The sequence below is a fragment of the Cervus canadensis genome, chromosome 21 (genome assembly GCF_019320065.1).
Source record: "Cervus canadensis isolate Bull #8, Minnesota chromosome 21, ASM1932006v1, whole genome shotgun sequence".
In the NCBI taxonomy this organism is placed as follows: Eukaryota; Metazoa; Chordata; class Mammalia; order Artiodactyla; family Cervidae; genus Cervus; species Cervus canadensis.
The window spans coordinates 13,174,165-13,198,545 of record NC_057406.1 but is presented as its reverse complement, the minus strand read 5'-3'; the positions used below and the strand labels follow the sequence as shown (position 1 = coordinate 13,198,545).

General features: G+C 52.1%; 1 protein-coding gene across 4 annotated transcripts in view; it reads right to left on the bottom strand.

The window, feature by feature from the left end:
* Positions 1–24,381, bottom strand: part of PRMT8 (protein arginine methyltransferase 8) — a 73,729-nt gene that overhangs the window by 36,249 nt on the left and 13,099 nt on the right. For all 4 annotated transcript variants that reach the window (XM_043440237.1, XM_043440234.1, XM_043440235.1 and 1 more), the window contains one exon: positions 4,245–4,430. In XM_043440237.1, coding sequence (XP_043296172.1) covers positions 4,245–4,430 — 186 coding nt within the window. The remainder of the gene's footprint in view (positions 1–4,244; positions 4,431–24,381) is intronic.

The window sequence follows — 24,381 nt, the reverse complement described above, 5'->3', positions numbered from 1 at the left end:
CAACTACAAGAGCTAAAAGTATTTGTGCTTGCTTTTCAGTCTACACACTACTTCCTATGTTGCTCCAAGGCTCATATCTTTGGTTATCTTAGAAGCTGAATAAGGTGATGGCTTGGTTAGACTGAATTCATATCTCAGTCTAAATATTTTGAAAGTGAGTTCGTGCCTTTCCTTCCAGAAGCTCTCTGGAACCAAACACTGCAAGATCACTTGACATAAAAAAACAGACAAACAAACAAACAGGGCCTCAAAACTGAGAGTCTACAAGACTGAAAGATGGCATCCTCACAACCAGGCAGGGGGCACAGTGTGCAATCCGTGCTCTATAAGGAAGGGGCCGGGACACCTGCACACAAACCACAGCTCCAGTGAGCTCTCCGGCAGGCCCAGAGTATCGTTTATCCTTCTGGGTCTTAGTCTCATTTGAAAAATGGGATAATGAGAGCAGCTATTTCATAGGGTCATTGTCATGACCAAATAAGGGAAGGAAGTGTTACAGAAGTGCTTAGCTCTGGGTCTTTGTGAAAACGAGGACCCTTTCCATCTCTGGGAGGAGACTGTTGAGGGTGAGTAGGGAGTGGAGGCAAAAAGATGACAAAGATTCAGAAGTCTCCCATTCATACGCGTAGTTCCAATTCCTCACTGCCTTTCCCAGTGGAATTAGATCGGCCCAGGGTCTCTGCAGATCCCTAAAAGGGATCTCCCCAGGTCTCTGCAGATCCCTAAAAGGGATCTGCCCTTCAATCTTTCCCTTCCTTAAGGCTTCAGACCACAGGAGTTCAGTCCAAAGGCACTAGTTGTGGGGGAAGAGAAATTGTGGCACATCAAGGCTATCTCCCTGGCTCCCCAGCCCTCCCTGCACACCCTTGCTTTAATCCCTCCTGAAAGAGAACAGCCCAGAGACATCTGCAGACACTCAGACAGGAGTGGGCCACTCTGCAGTGGCAACAGCTCCCACCCCCAGGTGGGGGTGACTTTGTCTCCTGCCCACTGAACACATGGCGGCACATTGACTAATGGCTGGGAAATGCGGCCCCGAGGAATCTATCTCAAAAAGAACCTGCAGCCAGACTGTCAAAAGAAGAGAGCTGGCTGGGAGCGGGTGGGGTGCCCAGGCCTGGGGGAGGCTGGGAACACGGTTCTGCCGGGCTTGAGTCTTCTGGCAGCTGAGGCGGGATCTCACAGGTCGTGGGGCCGGGTTGTGGGGCTGGGTCGTGGGGCCAGGCCCCTCCTCTCTGCACACGAGGACATCTGTCTCTTCCACTCCTTTCTTCTCGCAGAGGCCGTGGGACAGGATTCACGGTCCTCATCTCCCTGTCCCCTGCCTTCTCAGGGCCAAGCATGGAGTCAGCTCTGGGGGAACGATAAGATGCATGACCAGAAGTGTTCAGATTCACTTCCCACTGTGCCTCCCAACCTCCAGCGGTGCCCCCCACCACCACACTGGGTACTTGTTTGTATTTGCCGACTAATCAAACCCAAGCCTGCCCACACCGTGTTTCCTAAACACTCGCTGGTCACTATGAATCAGTGAGCTGGCGGCACCGCTGCCGGCCCACGTGAGGGTCTTGTTGATGACAGAAGAAGCCCGCCGAGTGGCCAGCTCGGTTCCGGGTGGGCTGTGAGATGTGGGTCTTGTCCAGACTGAGGAGGTAAAGGCATCCCCACGAGCCATCTGGCATGGAGAGGGGATCTCTGGTGTCTGATAACAGAGAAATGAACAGGTGCTCTCTGCAAAGGATCACAGGAGGAGGCCATCCACATGCCCCGACCTCCTTTCACAGAGGACAGTCACAGAGACGAAAGGGCTGGAGGGGAGCTTACAGGTAAAGGGAGACCAGTTAGCCCCCACCACTATTAAAGACCCCTGTGTTTCCCCAGGGGCCAGGATCTAGGGATGTCCCCCCAGGGGACATCAGACGCTCCAGATGCCCGGCCATGGAGGGACCAGCAGTGCCCGGGTGAGTAGATGCGCCGCTAGTTCAACAAACCTGTACGAATCAGACAGTGTGCTGAGTACCTGGGTCGGAGGCCAGGAACCCTGTCCTGAAGGAATCATAGAGGCGTAACAGCTCAGAGAGAGCATCCTGCCCACGTGTGTTGTGGTGGGCGGAGGGGTCAAAGGGAGCGGGGCAGACGGGAGGGGCCCACCACAGTCGGTCCCCTAACAGGGGGGCCGGGGTGGGGCTTGGGGGACTCCTAGAACTATTGCTCCGGTGGTTCAGGCGGTAAAGAATCTGCCTTCAATGCAGAAGACCTGGGTTCAATCCTTGGGTCATAAAGATCCCCTGGAGAAGGAAATGGCAACCCACTCCAGTATTCTTGCCTGGAGAATCCCATGGACAGAGGAGCCTGGCGGACTGCAGTCCATGGGGTCACCAAGAGTCTGACATGGCTGAAGACTGACACAGAACTGCTGCCTCTTCCTAGGAACCTGCTCTGAGACAGATGCCCAGAGTCCCAGGCCTGTCCTTTAATTAGAGGCAGGGTCCTGAGGAGGGAAGCTCTTGAGAGCACCCTTCCTGCCTCCCTAGGACAGGGCTCCATCCACCATCCCCACCCAGATAGAAAAGAAAGAAGAAAATGTTAGTCACCCAGTCGTGTCCGACTCTTTGGGACCTCATGGACTGTAGCACACCAGGCTCCTCTGTCCATGGGATTCTCCAGGCAAGAACACTGGAGCAGGTTGCCATTCCCTTCTCCAGGGAATCTTCCTGACCCAGAGATCAAACCCAGGTCTCCTCACAGCAGGCAGATTCTTTACCGTCTGAGCCACCAGAGAATGCTAGCTTCCCAACGCCAATGGGAACCGCCAAATGCTGCAGGCTCAGCTGCCCAGGGCTCCCTCGGCTGGGACCCTGGAGCTAAACACACGGTCCAGCCCCTTCCCTGCAGGCCCCATGCTCTGATGTGGAGAGCCATCTTCGGGGGGTCAGACCCCTCCACCCTCTGCCTCCTTGGGAAACTGCAAAGGGACCAGCAGGAACAAAGGCAAAGTTAGAAAGAGAGAAAGTCCCATTTAAAACGCTGTATGGCCCTGGGGCCACAAACGTGAAGGTTTCATTTCTAGCTCTGCCGAGTATCAGCTTGAGCACCAACAAACCAGCAAAGACGAATGGAGGTTGATAAGATTCTTAAGGTTGTATAGCCTCATCTGGGGACAAATAATAATACCAAACTTGTTGGGTTTTTTGGCCTGAGGAACCAATGAGTCAGTAACATAAAACATGGGGAGCAACACCCAGTGTGGATGGAGTAGGCACTCAGAAAAAGAAAAAGCTGCCTATGACTTATTAAACATGCTTTTGGCAATGCAGCACCACTGTTTGGATAAAGGAAGGGTTTACAGAAGCATCTAATTGAAAGGGGAGCTCGGTGACTACTTTTGAAAAAGCATTTGCATAGCAAGCGAGCCTTTGTTCCTTTTTCAAAACGTTTTCATACTGTAGGGGGATCATAGAAACACTTCCCTCATAGAGTGCTTGGGGCTTCGATGCAACGACACAGATAGCTTGCTGAGAAGAGCGGCCAGCCCTGAGTACGCGCTTGGCTCATCTCATGTCCGTTGTTTAGTTGTTTATCTGGGGTGAGGAGGTGCTGGAGGTGGTGGGGGAGGGAGGTAAGAAATACTGCCTGTGCCCCCGCTGCAGCCAGGAAGCGCTCGTTAGAAGGCTCTGTTCTGTTCCGCAGCTAACATCAATCTCCCCTGCTATGGAAGAAGACAGCATTTAGACATAAGAACTTCCTGAGAATCAATCAGGGTGTCAGACAGGCCCAGGTTCCCAATGAAGCCTGCTGACCCTGCCTAGAGGTGCTCACTAGTCCAGAGCGAACTTGTGGACCCATGTCTGCCTGAAGACAGGACATCAAGATGCCAGAAGAACCCCCAGCTGCAAAGCATCTGGTAGTAAGGACCAAGGATGTCTGGTCTTCTTGGACCTCCAGACTCAGGCTCAGGCAGAGGCGAGGATGCTGGACCATAAAACAAGGACCCCAGAAGCATCTCTTCCTCTCTGATTGAGAAACACCCAGTCACGTGCTTTCCCTTGCTCACCGGCTCCAGGCCTGGCCCTGATCTCTTACATGGGGAGCCCCCAGGATGAAGACAGCCCTTGGCCTTGAGCTTTGGGGAGATCTCCCTTAATGACAGCAGAGAACTGCATGCGGGATGCTGCCCTAGGAAAAAGTGCGGTCACCGCAGGACCCAGCTCGCCTCGCTTGGCCAACAGCGCAGAATACCGTACCTCGTGTATCCCAAAGTGGGCATAGGAGTCAAAGTAGTAATCCCTCGAGGTCATCTCCTCCGGGTTCAGCAGCTTGGACATCTTGCCCCGTCCTGGGCAGCTGGGCTGAGTGGACACGTGGTGGACACACTGCACAGGCTTGGCTGGGACGACCGGCTGCGGGGGCTGAGATGGGGGGCTGCTCACCTTTGGGAAAGAGGAGGGGCAGGTGTGAACAGCGACCACGCCGTGCCCTCTGAGACTCCGCGTTCCCTCTTCCTCTCCCTCCCCTCCCCCAGTCCAGCTTCCATCAGCCCCAGCAGCCAAGGTGACGAAGGGATGGTATCCCCAAGCTGATGGTCGTGCTGTGTGGTCGGCAGTGTGCTTACCTAGGAACCAAACCTATCTGTTGTTTAGTCGCTAAGTTGTATCCGACTCTGCAACCCCATGGGCTGTAGCCACCAGGCTTCTCTGTCCATGGGATTCTCCAGGCAAGAATACTGGAGTGGGCTGCCATTTCCTTCTCCAGAAGATCTTCCTGACCCAGGGATCAAACCCATGGCTCCTGTATTGGCCACTGAGCCATCAGGGAAGCCTCCTGAATTTAACCCAATTCTGTCTCCTACTAGTTGGTGACCTGGGCCGATGTGTGCCTCAGTTTGCATATCTGTCAAATGGGGACATTAATACCTTTCCTTAGAGGAGAATAAAGGGAAAGAGGTAATAGTGTCACATAGCACCCCATAGCAAAGTGGCTGGAATATGGATCTCAAGGGCCAGTCCCCTTAAACATGAATCCCTGCCACTCACCAGCTGCACAACCTTGGCCAAAATTATTCACCTCTTGGAGCCTCAGTTTCCCCAACTCTAAAATGGGAATATAAAGGTCCCCACCACGTAGAGCCGTCCTGAAGACTAGGGAAGGTGGTAACTGGTAAGGGCTCAGAGAAGGGCCCAGGGCACCATGAATGTGTTTGACGAAAACAAATCCCATCTGTATTCTTAGGCAGCTTAAGCCCCTGGACTTCTCTCCACCACACAGGCAGCCCCCAGCCCCCGAAATGCAGGTCTCTTGGGTTCTGGTTTCTCACACCTGTTGTCTGCCCTCCCCCAGTTTCTGGTTCACTGTTTGACTCTGAACTTCAGCAGAAGTTTGTTCTGAACTGCGAGTGCCGTCACTGATAGACAACCTCCTGTGAGCACATGGCCCATCCCTGGTTCCTTGACCTGACAGCCAGCTCAGCTCCACCCCCCTCAGCTGCTGCTCGGCACTGACCAGTCCTTCCTCCTCCACTGGCTAAGGGGAAGACAGAGGAGGAGACAGAAGCCCAGAAGTTCAGGCTTCGCTGCAGAAACATGGTTCTGCCAGGAGAAGATTGCCTTTCCCAAAGTGTAGGAAATCCAGGCATCCCGAATTTGTAAAAGTCTACTTTAAGTGATGCGTTAATACGTGTAAAGAGTTTAGAACACTTTTTGCATGTAGTAAGTGCTTTATTATATGAATTATCATTGGTTAATTAATGCTGAAGCTGAAGCTCCAATATTTTGGCCACCTGATGCAAAGGGCCAACTCATTGGAAAAGACCCCAATGCTGGGAAAGATTGCAGGCAGGAGGAGAAGGGGATGACAGAGGATGAGATGGTGGGATGGCATCACCGACTCAATGGACATGAGTTTGAGCAGACTCCAGGAGATGTTGAAGGACAGGGAAGCCTGACATGATGCAGTCCACGGGGTCACTAAAAGTCAGACATGACATAATCACTGAACAACAGCAATAATCGGTAGTAGTAGTAACAATATTCCGAGTACACTAACATCTCTTTGTTTATGCCTCAGTTTTCTTATCTGTGTGCTGGGTCCACACAGACTTACTATCTCCTCTCCAGCAAGGGAAACAGGGAGGTCCTAGGACAGAGCAAGATCAAGAGATCCGAGTCCATCCCCTCCACTGTCCTGCAGGCATAGCCCCAAGACTGCCCAGAGCCCTGGGCTGGAGGGGACCGAGCTCGAAGGGGTGGTAATGGTCCCGTTTTCCTGGTGTATCTAGGCTACAGCCTCTGGGAAATAAGCAGACTTCCCAGTTTAGCAACCTCAGATTCCAGGTCGGCTCGATCCCGGGCTGTCTGGCAGAGGAGGCAATGGGCTGCCTCATTAGAATGCAGCAGGTGCGCCCACCCCCCGCTTGGGATGTTGGTCACGGCCTCTGGGAGGCTAAAAATAGACTGTGTCAATTGCACTCTCCCGTGCTGGCTGCAGAGTCACCTCTAACGCTGGAGAGGGCTCTGTGCATGAAGCTGACCCCAAGCTTGACTCCGTTTAAATGTATTAAGGAGACAGAGAGTCCCAGCTGGACTGGGCTCTCCCACAGTCAAGGTCACAGGGGCCTCCTGCACCCCTGAGCTCCAAGCCTCTCTGAGTCCAAGGTCCTTGCCACAGGCTTTGTGAGTTTCTTTCCCTGGTGCCAACTTACAAAGTGCCACCATGTGCCTCCCATTGCATCGCGAGGCAAATGATGGGTGGATTCGGGGCCGTTCATCTCAATAATCACAGGTCCAGGGGACAAAGAATTGACTGTGACCCAAGCCCTGGTACCAAGGCCATCAGCCCAGCTCGGGTTCTTGCAGAGAGAGAGGACTTGAGATCTGCCTATTGGCGGCCAGGGTGCCCTGTCCCAGGGGGCTGGGGTGGGCAACAGCAGAGGTACGTTACCTCCAGGCATCACCGCCTGTTTCATTCCACAAACACCCACTGAAATTTGGCAGCCGTGAGTGCTGTGCATCCCGTGGAAGAAACAAACATGCAAGTACCGTGCCCTCTAAAGACACGATCTAGTGGGAGTCGGAGACCCTTGAGGCTCCACTGGATGGTGGAGAAAGATTGGCTTTACAAGAAAAACTCAAGCTAATTGCTCTGGGCCGGGGCGGGTGGGGGTGGGGTGTGGGGCAAGTGCCAAGTACAGAGAAGTCACTTCAACTTGAAGACTGAGAGAGACCTGAGATCGTGGGGCTTTCCCCATGGATTTTGGTGGCTGTGGCTGATGGGAGGGAGTCGACTAGAAGGACGTGAGAATTCTAGGAGGGCTTGGCTTCAGCAAATAGGAAAAGGGTAGAGAAGCAGTGGAGCTTGTTTGGGGAACATGGCGGGGATACTGGGAGATCGGACTAGAAGAAATTACAGCCAGGCTAAGAGGTTGTAATTAAATATGAGATCGAGAGGGAGCTGTTGGTGGTTTGCAGTCAGGGAGCTCAAAGGTTTGAGCTCTACTTGAGGAAGAGTGATGCTCTGGCAGCCTGCCGGGGGGGTGGGGGGGCGTGGTGGGGAGAGCTGCAAGGAGGAAGGATGAGGGGGAAAGTGGGGCTGGGAGGCAAAGTACGAGCCTCCGAGCCCGGTTCCAAAGTCCAGATAATGAGCCACTTAGCCACTGTGGTATCAGAGGCGCTGCCTGCCAGAGAAATCGCAGAAATAGAATCCACAGGAGTTGGCAACTGTCGGAAGGGAGGGGAGAAGAGAGATGCTGGAATCAAAGATGACTTCAACATTTCAAGCCTGGCTGACTAGGAAAGTGGTGGTGCCACAAACAGAAATAAGCAAGTCAGCAGGAAGAGCCTGCTGGGGCCAGGGGGAGAGGGGGGAGAATAAACTTCGATTTGCCTGTGAGAAGTTGGACACGTCACTGCACCATATGAGGAAAGATGTCCGGCAGGCAGGCGGTGATGTCGTCCCAGCTGGGAAATGCCATAAACACAGCCGAAAGGTCAATGAGAAACTGAGAAGCACGTCTCTGCCACACAAGGCAGCGAAAGTTAATGTTCTTCACGCGGTGGAAGTGGTAGCTACTCAGTCGTGACTGCTTCTTGGCGATCGCATGGACTGTAGCCCACCAGGCTCCTCTGTCCACGGAATTCTCCAGGCAAGAATACTGGAGTGGGAAGCCTTTCCCTTCTCCAGGGGAATCTTCTCTACCAATTTAGGGATTGAACTCGGGTCTCCTGCATTGCAGACAGATTCTTTACCCCTTCAATGGAGGGAGCCCTTATAAACCAGCCAGAACAAGAGGAACATCTCCAATTTAACACTGAACAAAGAAAGGATCTTACAGTCAACTCACATGAGGATCACCACAAATGGCAAATTAACATGCTGCCAGAATATTCAGTCTCTCTGGAAACAGATAACATCCAGTGAACACAAAAAAGTTATAACTTTTAAATTCCAAATAAGCGCAACTCTCTCCCTACCCACTCCAAAAAAAAAAAAAAAAAAAAAGACTAAAACTGGATTTGTAATGATTGCAGAAAAATAAATGCTTTCAGATACTTCTAGTGCTAGTGAGACTTTTTGGGAAAATAGTTTGACAAATGCATTAAAAGTGGTAAAAAGCACAAATCCTTTAGCACAGCCATTCCATTTTTTTGGAATATATCCTAAGGGAAGAATCGTGGATAATCATAAGCACGTGGCTGTAAGAATTTGGTGATGACTCTATTCATCACGGCAGGAAATGAGTCAGGGGCTTCCCTGGTGGTCCAGCGGTTAAGACTTTGCCTTCCAGTACAAGGGGTGCAGGTTTGATCCCTGGCCAGGGAGCTTAAGATCCCACATGCCTTTTGGCCAAAAACACAAAACATTACACAGAAGCAATATTGCAACAAAATTCAATAAAGACTAAAAAAAGGAAGAAAGAATATGAGCCAACCTGGGGTTTTCACAAAACAGAACTGATTGTACAAACCACGGAGCATCTACACAGCCGTTTCAAATGTGGCAGAAGAGTGTTTAATAACAGAAATGTGATCATGACGAACTGTGGGTTGAGGAGCGCCAGTGGGTGAAGAGAGAGCATTTTTAGAACTGAAGCCTCTTCATGCCTGTGAGTGAGGAGGGGAGGCCTGGGGAAGGTCCTCAAGTCGGCGGCAACTGTCACAGCGTGTTGGGTTGTGGACAGTTCATTCCTTCCGTCCTTGTGCTGGTTCATGTATTTTTAAATGTACGCCACGAACCAGTATGAGCTTTGTGAAGAGCCGAAAGTAGAAACACTGGAACTGTGGCCCCAGACCTCAGATGGAAGCTTAGGCTGGCTCTCTAGATTTGGAGGCCATCTGCAGAGGAGGGGGCCTGAGGGGTTCACTTGGGAGAGACCTCAGGGAAGAGGGTAGAGGGGGTGAGGATGGGGCAGCGAGAAGCACCCTCCTCTGAGGACCTTGGAGGCACCAGGGGACATGGAGGAGAGGCTCAGGAGCACGTGTCCTCACGCCTCTGGTTCTGGGACGGCCCCTGCTCTGAGGACATGTGACCCAAGCGCTGCACTCCAGCAGCCAGACAAGGGCACCAGAACAAAGCCAACCTCGTTCAGCCTCTCGTGTCCAGAGGATCCTGTGCTCAGGAAGCTGTGTAGTCAACTAATGCAGGAGAGGGCTCCGTGCATGAAGCTGCCCCAATCTTGACTCCACTTAAATACACTAAGAGAGAAAAAGTTCCAGCTGAGCCAGGCTGTTGCATGGTCAGTGTCCCAGGGGCCTCCTGCACCCCCAAGCTCCATTCGACTCTGAGTCCAAGGTCCCTTCCACAGGGCTCCCTGAGACTCTGTCTGGTTCTGGTAACCACTTCCACAAGGCTGTCTGTGGTCATGCCCTGGCCTGCCCTCCCTGCTCCTCCGCAGGGCCCTGGGCTCAGGGCACTGCTCTGGTGGAAAATCTCCCACTGCTGCCTGCTCCCCAATCTGCTCAGGGTCACCTTCCGCTGAGAGGATTTGTGACTTTGTCTTCTATTCTTAGTGTCCACTGCGGATCAGGACTCCTCGGATGCTGTGACCTGCCCCCAGCTCTGGCCTCTCCCAGGGCGTCTTCAGCACACAGCTTCTCACCAGTACTTCTCACCTGGCATCTCCCTGGCCCACCGCATTCCACTGCAGTCAATAGGCCCAGGCTCCTAAAGGCTGAGATATTAGATAAAGGGCTGTGGAAACACCGAAGCTGGAAACTGGAGTAGGGCTCCCTGCAAAAGTGGTGTCCAGCTGGTCCTTGAAGGGTTGGTGGGAATTCCATGGGCAACGCTGGGGATTCAGAGACAGAAATTTTTACCTAACCGCACTTCCACCTGAAAATGGGGGTAGATGACAATGGTGTTGATAACGGTGGTGGTGGTGGTGATGATGGTGGTGATGATGATGGTGATGATGATGGTGATGGTGGTGATGATGATGGTGATGGTGATGATGGTGGTGATGATGGTGATGATGGTGGTGATGGTGATGATGGTGGTGATGGTGGTGATGATGATGGTGGTGGTGGTGGTGATGGTGATGGTGGTGGTGATGATGATGGTGATGGTGGTGGTGATGATGATGGTGATGGTGGTGATGATATGGTGATGATGGTGGTGATGGTGGTGATGATATGGTGATGATGATGCTGATGGTGGTGATGGTGGTGATGATGGTGGTGTGGTGGTGGTGGTGGTGATGGTGATGATGATGGTGATGATGGTGGTGATGGTGGTGATGAAGGTGATGGTGGTGGTGATGGTGGTGATGATGGTGGTGGTGGTGGTGGTGATGGTGATGATGAAGGTGATGATGGTGGTGATGGTGGTGATGAAGGTGATGGTGGTGGTGATGGTGGTGATGAAGGTGATGGTGGTGGTGATGGTGGTGATGAAGGTGATGGTGGTGGTGATGACATGGTGATGATGGTGGTGATGGTGATGGTGGTGATGGTGATGATGGTGATGGTGGTGGTGATGGTGGTGATGATGATGGTGGTGGTGGTGATGATGATGGTGGTGGTGGTGATGATGATGGTGGTGGTGGTGGTGATGGTGATGGTGGTGGTGATGGTGATGATGGTGATGGTGATGGTGGTGATGATGATGGTGGTGGTGGTGGTGATGAAGGTGATGGTGGTGGTGATGATAATGGTGATGGTGGTGATGACATGGTGATGAGGGTGGTGATGGTGATGATGGTGATGGTGGTGATGGTGGTGATGATGATGGTGGTGGTGGTGATGATGATGGTGGTGATGGTGATGATGGTGGTGATGGTGGTGGTGGTGGTGATGCTGATGCTGATGGTGGTGATGGTGGTGATGATGGTGGTGGTGGTGGTGGTGATGAAGGTGATGGTGGTGGTGATGATAATGGTGATGGTGGTGATGACATGGTGATGAGGGTGGTGATGGTGATGAGGGTGGTGATGGTGGTGATGGTGATGATGGTGGTGGTGGTGATGATGATGATGGTGGTGGTGGTGGTGGTGATGGTGGTGGTGGTGGTGATGATGATGGTGGTGGTGGTGATGATATGGTGATGATGGTGGTGATGGTGGTGATGGTGATGATGATGCTGATGGTGGTGATGATGATGGTGGTAGTGGTGGTGATGGTGATGATGCTGCTGATGGTGGTGATGGTGGTGATGATGATGGTGGTGATGGTGGTGATGATGATGGTGGTGATGGTGATGATGATGCTGATGGTGGTGATGGTGGTGGTGGTGGTGATGATGATGGTGGTGGTGGTGGTGGTGGTGATGATGATGGTGATGGTGGTGGTGATGATGATGGTGATGGTGGTGATGATATGGTGATGATGGTGGTGATGGTGGTGATGGTGGTGATGACATGGTGATGATGATGCTGATGGTGGTGATGGTGGTGATGGTGGTGATGGTGGTGGTGATGGTGGTGATGATGATGGTGGTGGTGGTGATGATGATGGTGGTGGTGATGGTGATGGTGGTGGTGATGATGATGGTGATGGTGGTGATGGTGGTGATGGTGATGATGGTGGTGATGGTGGTGGTGGTGGTGATGATGATGCTGATGGTGGTGATGGTGGTGATGATGATGGTGGTGGTGGTGGTGATGAAGGTGATGGTGGTGGTGATGATAATGGTGATGGTGGTGATGACATGGTGATGAGGGTGGTGATGGTGATGAGGGTGGTGATGGTGGTGATGGTGGTGATGGTGATGATGGTGGTGGTGGTGATGATGACGGTGGTGGTGGTGGTGATGGTGGTGGTGGTGGTGGTGATGATGATGGTGATGGTGGTGATGATATGGTGATGATGGTGGTGATGGTGGTGATGGTGATGATGATGCTGATGGTGGTGATGGTGGTGATGATGATGGTGGTGGTGGTGGTGATGGTGATGATGATGCTGATGGTGGTGATGGTGGTGATGATGATGGTGGTGATGGTGGTGATGGTGGTGATGATGATGGTGGTGATGGTGATGATGATGCTGATGGTGGTGATGGTGGTGATGATGGTGGTGGTGGTGGTGGTGATGATGATGGTGGTGGTGATGGTGATGGTGGTGTTGATGATGATGGTGATGGTGGTGGTGATGATGATGGTGATGGTGGTGATGATATGGTGATGATGGTGGTGATGGTGGTGATGGTGGTGATGATGGTGGTGGTGGTGGTGGTGATGATGATGGTGGTGGTGATGGTGATGGTGATGGTGGTGGTGATGATGATGGTGATGGTGGTGGTGATGATGATGGTGGTGATGATGGTGGTGGTGGTGGTGATGGTGGTGATGATATGGTGGTGATGGTGGTGATGATGGTGGTGATGGTGTGGTGATGGTGATGATGGTAGTGATGGTGATGATGATGATGATGGTCATGATGGTGATGATGGTGGTGATGGTGTTGATCCTTAACAGTGACTGAGAGCACAGTGTGTTCCAGGCACTATGCTAAAGACTTTACAAATATCCCATAAAAGCCTTGTGATAACTCAATTAGGTACTAAAATTTACAGGTGAGGAAGCTGAAGCTCGAAAAATTCAATCACTTCCTAAGCCCAGAGTTAGTGAATAACAGCGCCAACACATGAACCAGTTATTGTCTGTCTGACAGCAAAGCCGTGCTCTTGACCCTGATACTGTGGTTGGGCCAGTTCTGTCCCACCAAGCTTGACAGCTTCTGCTGGAAGCCAGACTCTGCACTCAGAAGTAGGTAGCAAAGCCAGCCCAGGCAGGAAGCCCACCCTGGGGTTTGAGGGGAGAGGCTCAAAGGCCATGTGGAAGCAGAGGACAAGCCCTCAGTGGAGACTGGCACAGGTAGGCACCTCGCCAAGGTGACTGAGTTCCAAAGCGAGTGGACAGCGCCGCTGGTGTAGTGGTATCATGCAAGATTCCCAAAGCGAGCAGACAGCGAACTCCAGGAGAAGTCGTGGCCTACGTGAGGAAAGGGATGTGTCTAGGGTCACATGGGCAAATCTAGAACTGGGACCTCTAGAAAACAGGGGAGGGGCGGAGAGAGGAGAGAGAGGATAAGGAGGGTGAGGAGCAGGGAGACCGAGAGCCTGCAGGCGGGTGGGGGGCAGGGGGCAGCCAGCCTTTCTGCACCAGGCAGCTGAAGCCACCTAAGCCCGCTGGGCTATAAATGGCTGTCACTGGCGCCAGCCCAAGCTGAACGAACGATTTTCCTGAGAACAAAAGGCGCCACTGGAGGTGCCAAATCCTGCTCTGTCTCTAAATGTCAGGAGAGCTTTTTCTAACCTGAGCCTGTCCTCCGCAGCTGCCTGCCTGGCCTGAGGCCCCGCAGAGGGACAGAAAGGGACCTGTGGGGTGGGGGCACCAGAGGGGGAGCAGAGGAGGGCATGGGAGGAGGAGGGCTCCCGGGCCAGGCCTCACAGCCTCTTCCTTCCCAGCTGTCTTCATCTTCTCCCTAGCCAGCCTGGGGTCACCCTTTTCTCCCCCTCACCCATGTTTATTCCCAAGACTGCAATCTTGACCATGGTCCACGCAGCTGGTAGTGACCCAGAGCAAGATCTTCTAGCACCATCTGTCTGCCTCTAGAAAGGGTGTCAGAGCTCTGGTGCAGGGGGTCATCCTAAGGGTGTGTGTTGGGCAGCACCCAGGCAGTCATGGCTGTGTCGGGCACCAGGGACTCCCCTGTCCCCTACCACTGCCATGACCATACCACAGATATACAGCTTTCTTGCCTGCCTTGGGCCAAAGACGGGCCTGGTTCCACTGCTGCCCCCGTGTTTCCTATCACCTGGGCTGAAAGAGGAGGTATCAGCAGAGGAATATCGAAGTCAGCCCCGACCCATCACCCTGGAAGGAAGCACTGTGCAGTGGAAGCCAGGAGCCAGCTCCCTGTTTCTCACCCTGTGATGAGAAGCCTGCACAACCCAGAGATGAATGGGGAGAAGGGTCTAGAGGCCGCCGGTCCCACAAGGCGGAGTTGTCTCCCCAGGCATGGCCCCTATGCTTGTTCATTTGTCAACAGTCACCTTCATGCACCTCCCTTGAGTTGGCTTTTTAAAGGCACAGAGACCCCTGGGGCAAGGCCAGACTCTGATCATGTCACAGTCTGGCATCTCTCCATTGTGTGGTGTGAAAGTGTTAGTCACTCAGTCGTGTCCGACTCTTTGCTATCCCATGGACCGTAGCTCACCAGGCTCCTCTGTCCATGGAATTTTCCAGGCACGAATACTGGAGTGGGTTGTCATTTCCTTCTCCAGGGGATCTTTCTGACCCAGGGATTAAACCCAGGTCTCCTGCATTGCAGGCAGATTCTTTACCATCTGAGCTCCCAGAGAAGCCCATTGTATGGTGTCCCTGACTGCAGCTCTGGCATCTCAGCAAAGCCCATCCCCACGTGCTTTTTTCTAACTTCAGACTCACGCCCCTTCCAAGGCTATGCTCCCAGGAATGCCCTACCCCCAGGTCATGCTGCCCACCCTTCTCAGTTCCTACCCACTCTCTCTCCCAGGGGCTCACAGAGGGGCCTCAGGGTGGCTCTCACTGGGAGGTCCCCAGACCACTAGCAGCAGCAGCCACCACTGGGAGGCTTGTAAGGAACCAAGTACCTGGACCTCACAGGAAATACTGAGGCTCTGGGGTGGGTGGGGCCCCACGATCTATCCCAACAAACCTCCCACCTCCATCCTGGATTCTACAGCATCCAGAGACTGAGAACCGCTTGTCCACAGCTGCATTATTTTCATATTGTTTCCCACAGAAGAGATACTCCTGGAATCAAGGGTTCTATGGTTGAGTGTGGGCAAAAAAAAAAAAAAGCCAAAGAAATTTCTTTTCTTTCCCAGCTTTCTTGAGATCAAATTGACATATATCATTGTGGAAGTTGAAGGCATATACGATGTAACAATTTGCTGTATGTATAGACTACAAAGTATAAAGAGATTTCTTAATTGCAATCCTCTTAAGACTTTAATTTGCTAAAACAAATCCTGAATCTCTAAGAGGCAACAAGGGTGTCTGCATGCATGTGTGTGTGCTCAGCCGTGTGCATCTCTTTGAGACCCCATAGACTTGTAGCCTGCCAGGAGAAGGAGATGGCAACCCATTCCAGTACTCGTGCCTGGGAAATCCTATGGACAGAGAAGGGTGTCTAGTGCTACCAATTTAATAGCTGGGGCATCTTTTTTTCCTGAGAGAGCTATATAAATGTCTCTAGAAAGCAATGTTCTGAGGGAAATCATCTGGGGACTGACTGACAGGACGACTTTGTGATGGGAGTCAGGCCCATCCCCAGACTGACAGAATCTGATCTTCCGAGGGTCAGGACGGCCAGCCTGCACTTTAACCAGCTCCCCCAGGGCTACCCACGAAGCCTGGTCCAGGCAGGACTGGGGGCAGCTGCCCACCTTCTCCATCCCTCGGTGGCCCCCTGCTGCAGCCCTCGGAGGCCAGCCTGGCCCTGTCTCAGGGCCACTGCGATTCTCAGGCAACGCCAGAGCCAGCCAAGGTCACCTGAAGGAGAGGCAGCCATGGCTTACAGAAAGCATGTTGGCTCTCACAGCCAAAGGACTGGGGCTGGGTGAGGGCTCAGCCACCTGCAGGCTGGGTGACCTGGGCCAGTCCCTAACCTCCGGTCACGGCCAGGGTCGCAGTGCAGCTCACCTCCAAGGACGTGCACGGTATCCCATCACTTCCTGGCAGCACTGGGCCATCTGTTTGTGGCACAATAGCCACGCCTGCCTCATGTCAGGGGGGCGTTGCCACCATGCAGTACCCCCTCCATCTCCCAGATCTGGAACTGCTGGGAAGGAATCTTTTGGAGCTGTTGGGCCTGACCTATTTTTTTTTTTTTTTTAATAAACTGGGGCTGTTTTCCAGCTATTAGTCACTTTTCTCCCAAGCCTCCACATATTAAAATTTTCTTCTTATATCCTCAGATATTTTGGCTGCAAGAGATGTCAGGTTAATTGGATGCTTGGCTCCTGGTTCTTCCTCCTTAATGGACTTAAACAGCAGACCTGCCATGCGCCCCAACCCCTCCCTCCCCTCCCCCTTCCTCCACCTCCCCCTCCCCAAGCCAACAGAGGCCTGTGTCTCCTTTGACTGGAAGGACGTCACCAAGCTCCTCTCTGCTTCCTTTACGGACAGATGTGCAGAAAGACCATCTCCTCCCCTGACCCTCATCTTGCCCAGAGTTGGATTAAGCCCTCATCCTGGATTTGGATCACAGCATCCACGTGGGATCTGAGCCGGGCAGGTGACTCTATGCTCAGCCAGGGTCGCCATGGAGGCAGAGGGTATCAGGAAGAAGTCACACACACACAGGGCACCTGTGGGTTCTGGTCTTCATTCTCTCTTTCCCTATTCAGGTTACGATGCAAACTCCATTTAACCTTTCTGACCTCCAGCTTCCATCCCTGTCAAATGGCAATAATTATGTGTCCTGCTTTTTGCAGGGTTTCAGTGATGACTAAAGACACCGTGTGTATAAACATTCAGAGGAGATTCTGAAGTGTGGTACAGGAGGACAAGGCGTCCATCTCCGGCCATCTGACTCTCTGCCCTGGTACTATTTCTGGATGCTCCCTGGGCCCTTCTCTGGCACTGCACGTGGTGGCTTTGGCTGCTCTGAGAGCTCTGTTGCTCTGCCTACCAGACTCCAGTCCTCACTCTCCGCACTGTCTGCTCCCTGGGCTCCGTTCTGCCCCTCCTCCCCAGAGCTTTCTGAGAACTATGCAGTTGCTGTCTTCAGGAACATGCCCATCACGGAAAGTCAGTCATTTTCTCCAGCCCCAACACCTGGTCTCTCCTGCTGCTTCTCATTCCCATGGCATCTGCTGGTCCAAAGCTACTGGTTACGTTCTGTTCCGTTTTGTTGGCAAAGGGTCTCATGCAAACTGTCTCACAACTGTGGGCATTGGGAGCTTCCCTGGTTGGCTCAGTGGTTAGGAATCCGCCTGCAATATTGGAGACGCAGGACACGCGGTTTGATCACTGGGTTGGGAAGATCCCCCTGGAGGAGGGCATGGCAACCCACTCCAGTATTCTTGTCAGGAAAATCCTAGGGACAGAGGAGCCTGGTGGATTTTAGCCTATGGGGTCGCAAAGAGTCAGACATGGCCACAGCGACTGAACACACATGCTTGTAGGTATTGAGTCTACAACCAAGAAGCAGATTCCTTCAGACCGGTAAGCAGACGTTCTGTGTCACTGTTTCTCTCTTCATACTTGGCACAGTGCTGGGGCCCCATAAAGACGTGTTGATTACAGCATCCTTGCATTCAACTGGGTCAATGCTGCCCTTCATAAATATATTATGCAAGGTTCCTTCCCACCGTGCAATCAGAGACCTTTCTTTCCCCTTGACAGGGCAGAGAGGTGGCAGGAAGAAAGACAAAACCAAGACAAATAATCACCAGAATCTGAATAATATTCAACATTCTTCAGAGGGTTCAGTAGTGCCCCAAATATCTTTACTGAGAAGTGTCCTATCTTCCGGGATTTCTAGAAGGAAATATCTTGCAAATACAGAATGCATTTGCTAAGCCCCATCATTTCATCTGTAGAGTCTACAAGTGGCTTCAAGTACAGATTCAAGTGCATTCGTTGTAGATGCTTTTCCAACAATCTCTTCACACCCAAGTGGTGCAAAGACAGAGCTGCAGATAACAGTGCCAAGGTTCAGAAGAGCTGACTCAGCCCCCGTGGAGGACTGGTCAGGACCCTGGAGCTGGCCCCTCACAGAGTCTCTGGTTCCATGATCTATCCCATACACCAATGGCTAGAGAAAAACAAGCTACAGAGTCTTAAGTCACAAAGAAAATCACAAGTTGTTATTGTTGCCATTCAGCTGCTAAGCTATGTTCAACTCTTTGAGACCCCATGGCCTGCAGCACGCCAGGCTCCCCTGTTCTCACCATCTCCCAGAGTTTGCTCAAACTCCTGTCCATTGAGTTGGTGATGCCATCCAACCATCTCGTCCTCATCTGCAAGTTGTTGGCCAAAACCAAAGCCACATCTGCTTAATCCAGATTTTCGTCTGGTTTCCATGGACTCCTCCAGACACTTTCTACCCGGTTCCTGGAAACTCATTTGCTTTAAATATTAATAAATATCTCTCCACTCAGATTCTTAGCAGAAGTGACTGACTCCTTTAATCAGAGGCTCCCAATGTGAGTATTGACTGAAAGTACAGTTGCTCCAGCTAGAAAGGGAACACTGTCAGCCACCCAATAATATCTAGATCTACTCCAAAGTGGCCTCAAATCAGCCAATGGTAGATCCCAGGAATCTGGGTTTTTCAAAGCACTCAAAGGCAATTTCGATGACCCATTTAAAAGCTGGAGAAAATATATGAAATAACAGTTTTCAAGACATTGAACACCAGGCAGTGAAAAACTAGATCTCTGAAAGACAATAAACAAGGCAAGCCTACAATGATCCAGCCTATTGCCTGGCGTGTCTGAGCTGTGCTGTGGGGAATGGGAAAATTCAGAGGCAGAGTGAAACATCTCTCCTTGGTGGAAGAGACAAAGATGGGAGTCAGGACAGCAAGGCAGCTAGTCTGAAAGGCAGAGTGCTGGAGGGTAGGAAGACTCCATAGTGAGGGGGCTTTGGAGAACTGGAGAGAGAGTCCCTCTAGTCTTCAGCCAAGGCTGACCAAATCATGTCTGTGAGGACGCTACCTGAGACCAAGAATATAACTGCAAGCAAGATAAAGGGACTGCTGGTACTTCCCTTGCAGTCCAGTGGTTGAGAGTCTGCCTTTCAATGCAAGGGTTGCAGGTTCGATCCCTGATCAGGGAACTAAGATCACATGCATTTTGGGGCAACTGAGCCGGGGCACTTCAACTAGGATGCAACACAGCCATAATTAATTAATTATTTTAAAACTTCTTTAAAAAAAAGATAAAGGGACTACTTTATGGTACTCACATAGAGCCAGGAAGAGTTCTTGTCCCTCTGGACCAGAGTGGAAAACCTCATAATACTCTGAAGAGTTTTTTTTTTTTTTTTTCCCTTCACTGATAAAAAGTTAGCCCGGTATTAAAGATCGGGATTGGGAATACATGTAAATCCATGGCTGATTCATATCAATGTATGACAAAACCCACTGGAAAAAAAAAAATAATAATAATAAAAAATAAATAAATAAATAAAGACTGCTTGAGAGTCCCTTGGAAAACAAGGAGATCAAACCAGTCAATCCTAAAGAAAATCAACCCTGAATACTCATTGAAAGGACTGATGATGAAGCTGAAACTCTGATACTTTGGCCACCTGGTGAGAAGAGCTGACTCACTAGAGAAGACCCTAATGCTGGCAAAGATTTAGCGCAGGAGGAGAAGGGGCAACGGAGAATGAGATGGTTGGATGGCATCACTGACTCAGTGGACATGAGTTTGAGCAAGCTCCGGGAGATGGTCAAGGACAGGGAAGCCTGGAGTGCTGCAGTCCATGGGGTCTCAAAGAGTCAGACATGACTTCAGTTCAGCTCAGTCGCTCAGTCATGTCCGACTGTCTGTGACCCCATGAACTGCAGCATGCCAGGCTTCCCTGTCCATCACTAACTCCTAGAGCTTGCTCAAACTCATGTCCATCAAGTCAGTGATGGCATCCAACCATTTCATCCTCTGTTGTCCCCTTCTTCCCTGGTGTCATCCATCAGGGAAGCCCAAGAATACCAGAGTCGGTAGCCTATCCCTTCTCCAGTGGATCATCCCGACCCACCAACTGAACTGTGGTCTCCTGCATTACAGGCGGATTCTTTACCAGCTGAGCCACCGGGGAAGCCCAGACACAACTTAGTGACTGAGCAACAACAGCAGTCTCCACCAAGGCCAGATGAGAATGGTGAGCCCCGATGTTAACTCACCATGTCCAGCAGTTGCAGAAAGAGCACCCACCTTGCTCCTCTGAACCAGCATCTCCACCCAGAACTCATGCATTCGTCCCCCCAGCATCCACTGTGGCCTTCTGGAGTACAGGCGTCCTGCTGTCATGATGAGGGTGGCCTGGCCAGGGCAGGGGCAGAAGCGGGGCAGCGGGCCCAGACAGAGGACAGTGACAGTCTGACCGGAGGCAGCAAGAGAAGGAGGAGGAGGTGCAAGTAAACGATGTGAACAGGGTAGAATCGGCAGGATTCTGTGACAGATTCTCTAGGGTTGGGGTCGGGGAAGTGAGTGTAGGAAGGCTGCTAAGTGTGAATCCTGACTTCCAGCCTGAGCGGAGGGGAGGATGCACTTGGAGTAGGGGAGATATGCAAGCTCAGAGGTAAACGTAGGGAGCATGGTTTGGGTTGTGTAGGACTTGAAGAGCCTGCTAAACACTGAGGAAGAGGAACATAGCCAAGAGTGCAGGTCTGGACGTCACAAGACATGGAGGAGGAAAAGGTCACCCAGGGATGGGGAGCAGGGGTCAGCGTCACTCATGGGGGAAGGAAGAAGGATCCAGGAAGTCAGAGTTGTGGGAGCAGTGGGAGGAAGGACACAGGAGTCCGAACAGCAGAGAGCATCAGGGAAAACAGAAGACCAACGGCATCTGATGCCATGGCCATCGATTGATCAGGGAGATTAGAGGCCATTGCAGCTGGTAACAAGGGGGTCTCCAAGGCTTGTGGTAAGAAAATGTCAGAGGAGGATGATGGCAGGGCTGGCTGTGGCATTCTCCCTCCTTCAGGCCCCCAGCCTGGCACTCGGCCGCTGGCACCAGCCAGGGTACCAAAGAAACACAACATCCTGGCTCTGCCTGGATCCTGGGAGATAAGCCAGGTCCCAGCACTTCAGAAATAATGGTCCAGCAGTGCACACTGGGGAAGACAAAGAGGCACGGCACTAACAGACTGGAGACTCAAACCTTCTCTTTCTTCTCCTCCATCCTGTACTCGTTCACAACAGGCTAGACCCATGGCGCATCAAGTGTCTGGGGGTTAAGGCGCAGCTGCTCGAGAATGGAATCGCTCCAAGATCCAGGCCCGCAGAGTCCAGAGCCAAGAAGCTGAGGCTGCCTCCCCCAGAGCCACCTGAACTGTGAGCCCTTCACATATCTCAGACTTTATTTTCTTGGGCTCCAAAATCACTGTGGACAGTGACTGCAGCCATGAAATTAAAAGACAATTTCTCCTTGGAAGAAAAACTGTGACAAACCTAGACAGCATATTCAAAAGCAGAGACAACACTTTGTTGACAAAGGTCTGTATAGTCAAAGCTATGATTTTTCCAGTAGTCATGTACAGATGTGAGGGTTGGACCATAAAGAAGGCTGAGCTCCTAAGAACTAATGCTTTTGAACTGTGGGGCTGGAGAAGACTCTTGAGTCCCTTGGACATCAAACCAGTCAATTCTAAAGAAAATCGACCCTGAATATTCACTGGAAGGACTGACGCTGAAGCTCCAATACTTTGGTCACCTGATGCGAAGAGCTGATTCATTGGAAAAGACCCTGATGCTGGGAAAAATTGAGGGCAGGAGGAGAAGAGGGCAACAGAGGATGAGATGGTTGGATGGCATCCCTGACTCAATGGACATGAGTTAGAGTAAACTCTGTGCTGCAGTCTATTGGGTCACAAAGAGTCAGACATGAACAACAACAGCAACACATCTCTCCTGCCTGAAAAAGAAATAGCCGTGGCTCTCAGCAGTGCAGAAGCCCCAGCCTGGGGAAGGGAGGCAGCTAAGCCAGCAGGCGGGGAGCAGAAGAGGAGGCAGAGGTTTCCAGAAGGTTTGCTCCCCAGCCTGGATAAACACCTCCCTATCACCCTTTGTTCAAGTCAGGACCCTAGGAGAGGTCAGCTCCCCACCAAGCCCAGACTGGCGGCACATTTTCCCTTCCTCCCAAACCTCCACTTTCTGCGCCACCTGCCACCGAGAGGGGAAAACATCTCTCGTGTTCAGAGCACGAGTCCAGCACGCGTGGGCACGTCTGGAAGGGGAGCCACGTGGAGCACGGCGATGAGCTGTCTCCATCTCCGCTGACAACCCAGTAAAGGGGAAACGAATACAAAGTTGCCCTGGGAGGCGCCTGGGGCAGCGGGGGAACCACAGCAAGGTTCATGACTTGCATAAAACACGCCCCCGCCTTTCCAAAGGTGCTCAAGATCTGGTCTCCATCTGGTTCAGGGGTTCCCCGAATCCCCACGGACAGAGGAGCCTGGTGGGCTACAGCCCACAGGGTTGCAGCGTTGGACACGACTGAAGTGACTTAGCACGCACACATCAGGTGGGATAGACGAGGATCAACTCGGGCATTTTTCACACGGGCGACTGAGAGGCAGAGGGCAGACAGCACCAGAGTCAGGGCCTCGGGCTTCTGGGCTCTTTCCACGCTACCTGGTACCCACCTAGGACCCGAGGAAACAGAGGGAAAGATACAGGAAGGCTGGGGCCAAGCCTCCTTGGGGCTTAGGATGAAGCCCAACTACCTGGACTAGGGCACACGCAGTACCTTCCAGAGGCGGGGTGGGGCCAGAGCTCTGGGCTCTGATGCTGAAGCAGAGCCACAAGAAGCAAGGGAGGTGGGCACAGGCTTGGCCGAGCATCAGGGAAGCCTCCAGTAAAACCATCAGAGCTGCCCTTGTGGACAGAACCCCAGGGCCCGACTGTATCGGCAGCCCAGTCCGCTGGTTTGGCTTTCTTTCCCTCCTGGAGTTGGGAGCATCTTATTGTTAACTTTATAAATAGAAGAGTAAGTGACAGTGCCAGTTTAAGACAACCATGAGTAAAGGAGACTCAGGAGAAGCTGGACAAGAAGTCACATTCCCCTGCAGAGTGCCAGCCCTTAAGCCAGAGCCTGGGGCTCCCGAGAGGCTGGGGCTGGGAGCCAGAGCCTCAGGGCAGTTCAGACCCCTGGTCTGGGCACAGCCACCCACTCGCCACCACAGCTGCTGCTCACATCAGCCAATGATGAGCATCAGGCCCAGTGGGGAAAAAATACACCGGCTGATGCAAACTTCCAACATCTGATGCAAACTGTGGTGTTGGAGAAGACTCTTGAGAGTCCCATGGACTGCAAAGATATCGAACCAGTCCACCCTAAAGGAAATCAGTCCTGAATTTTCATTGGAAGGACTGATGCTGAAGTTGAAACTCCAATACATTGGCCACCTGATGCTGAAGCTGAAACTCCAATACTTTGGCCATCTGATGCGAAGAGCTGACTCATTTGAAAAGATCCTGGTGCTGGGAAAGATTGAAGGCAGGAGGAGAAGGGGACGACAGAGGATGAGATGGCTCAATGGCATCACCGACTCAATGGACATGAGTTTGAGTAAACTCTGGGTGTTGGCGATGGATAGGGAGGCCTGTTGTGCTGCAGTCCACGGGGTCGCAAAGAGTCGGACATGACTGAGCAACTGAACTGAACTGAACTAATGCAAACCTTCAAATCTAGTGCTTCCAGTGAGGTTTTTCAGGGGGGCTTCATGGTCTCTCTGCCTCCTCCTCCCACCGCAGAAGTGCAGGGAATTCCCACAACCCAGGCACAGCCCTGACCTCCCCCAGCCCTTTCTGAGACTTAAGGCTTGCCTGTTCAGGAGGGTATTAAACATATCCCCTCCCAGGTGGCTCAGTGGTAAAGAATCCGCCTGCAGTGCAGGATAGGCAGAAAATGCAGGTTCGATCCCTGGGTCAGGAAGATCCCCTGGAGGAGGGGCAGGGCAACCCACTCCAGTGTTCTTGTGTAGAGAATTTCACAGACAAAGGAGTCTGATGGGCTACAGTCCATGGGATTGCAAAGAATAAGACAGGACAAGTGACTGAGTACGCACTCACTTGCTTATCTGAAAATCTCTTCCCCAGTTTGCACGACTGTCCCCTTCTCTCTGCAATCCTGCCTTTGCTGCTTGGCAGTGAATATCTTTCTGGGGCAGCTTACCTGTAACCTTTCTTTGGGTTGGGGGGATGATGACTATGACCTCCTCTTTAGGGGTTGCC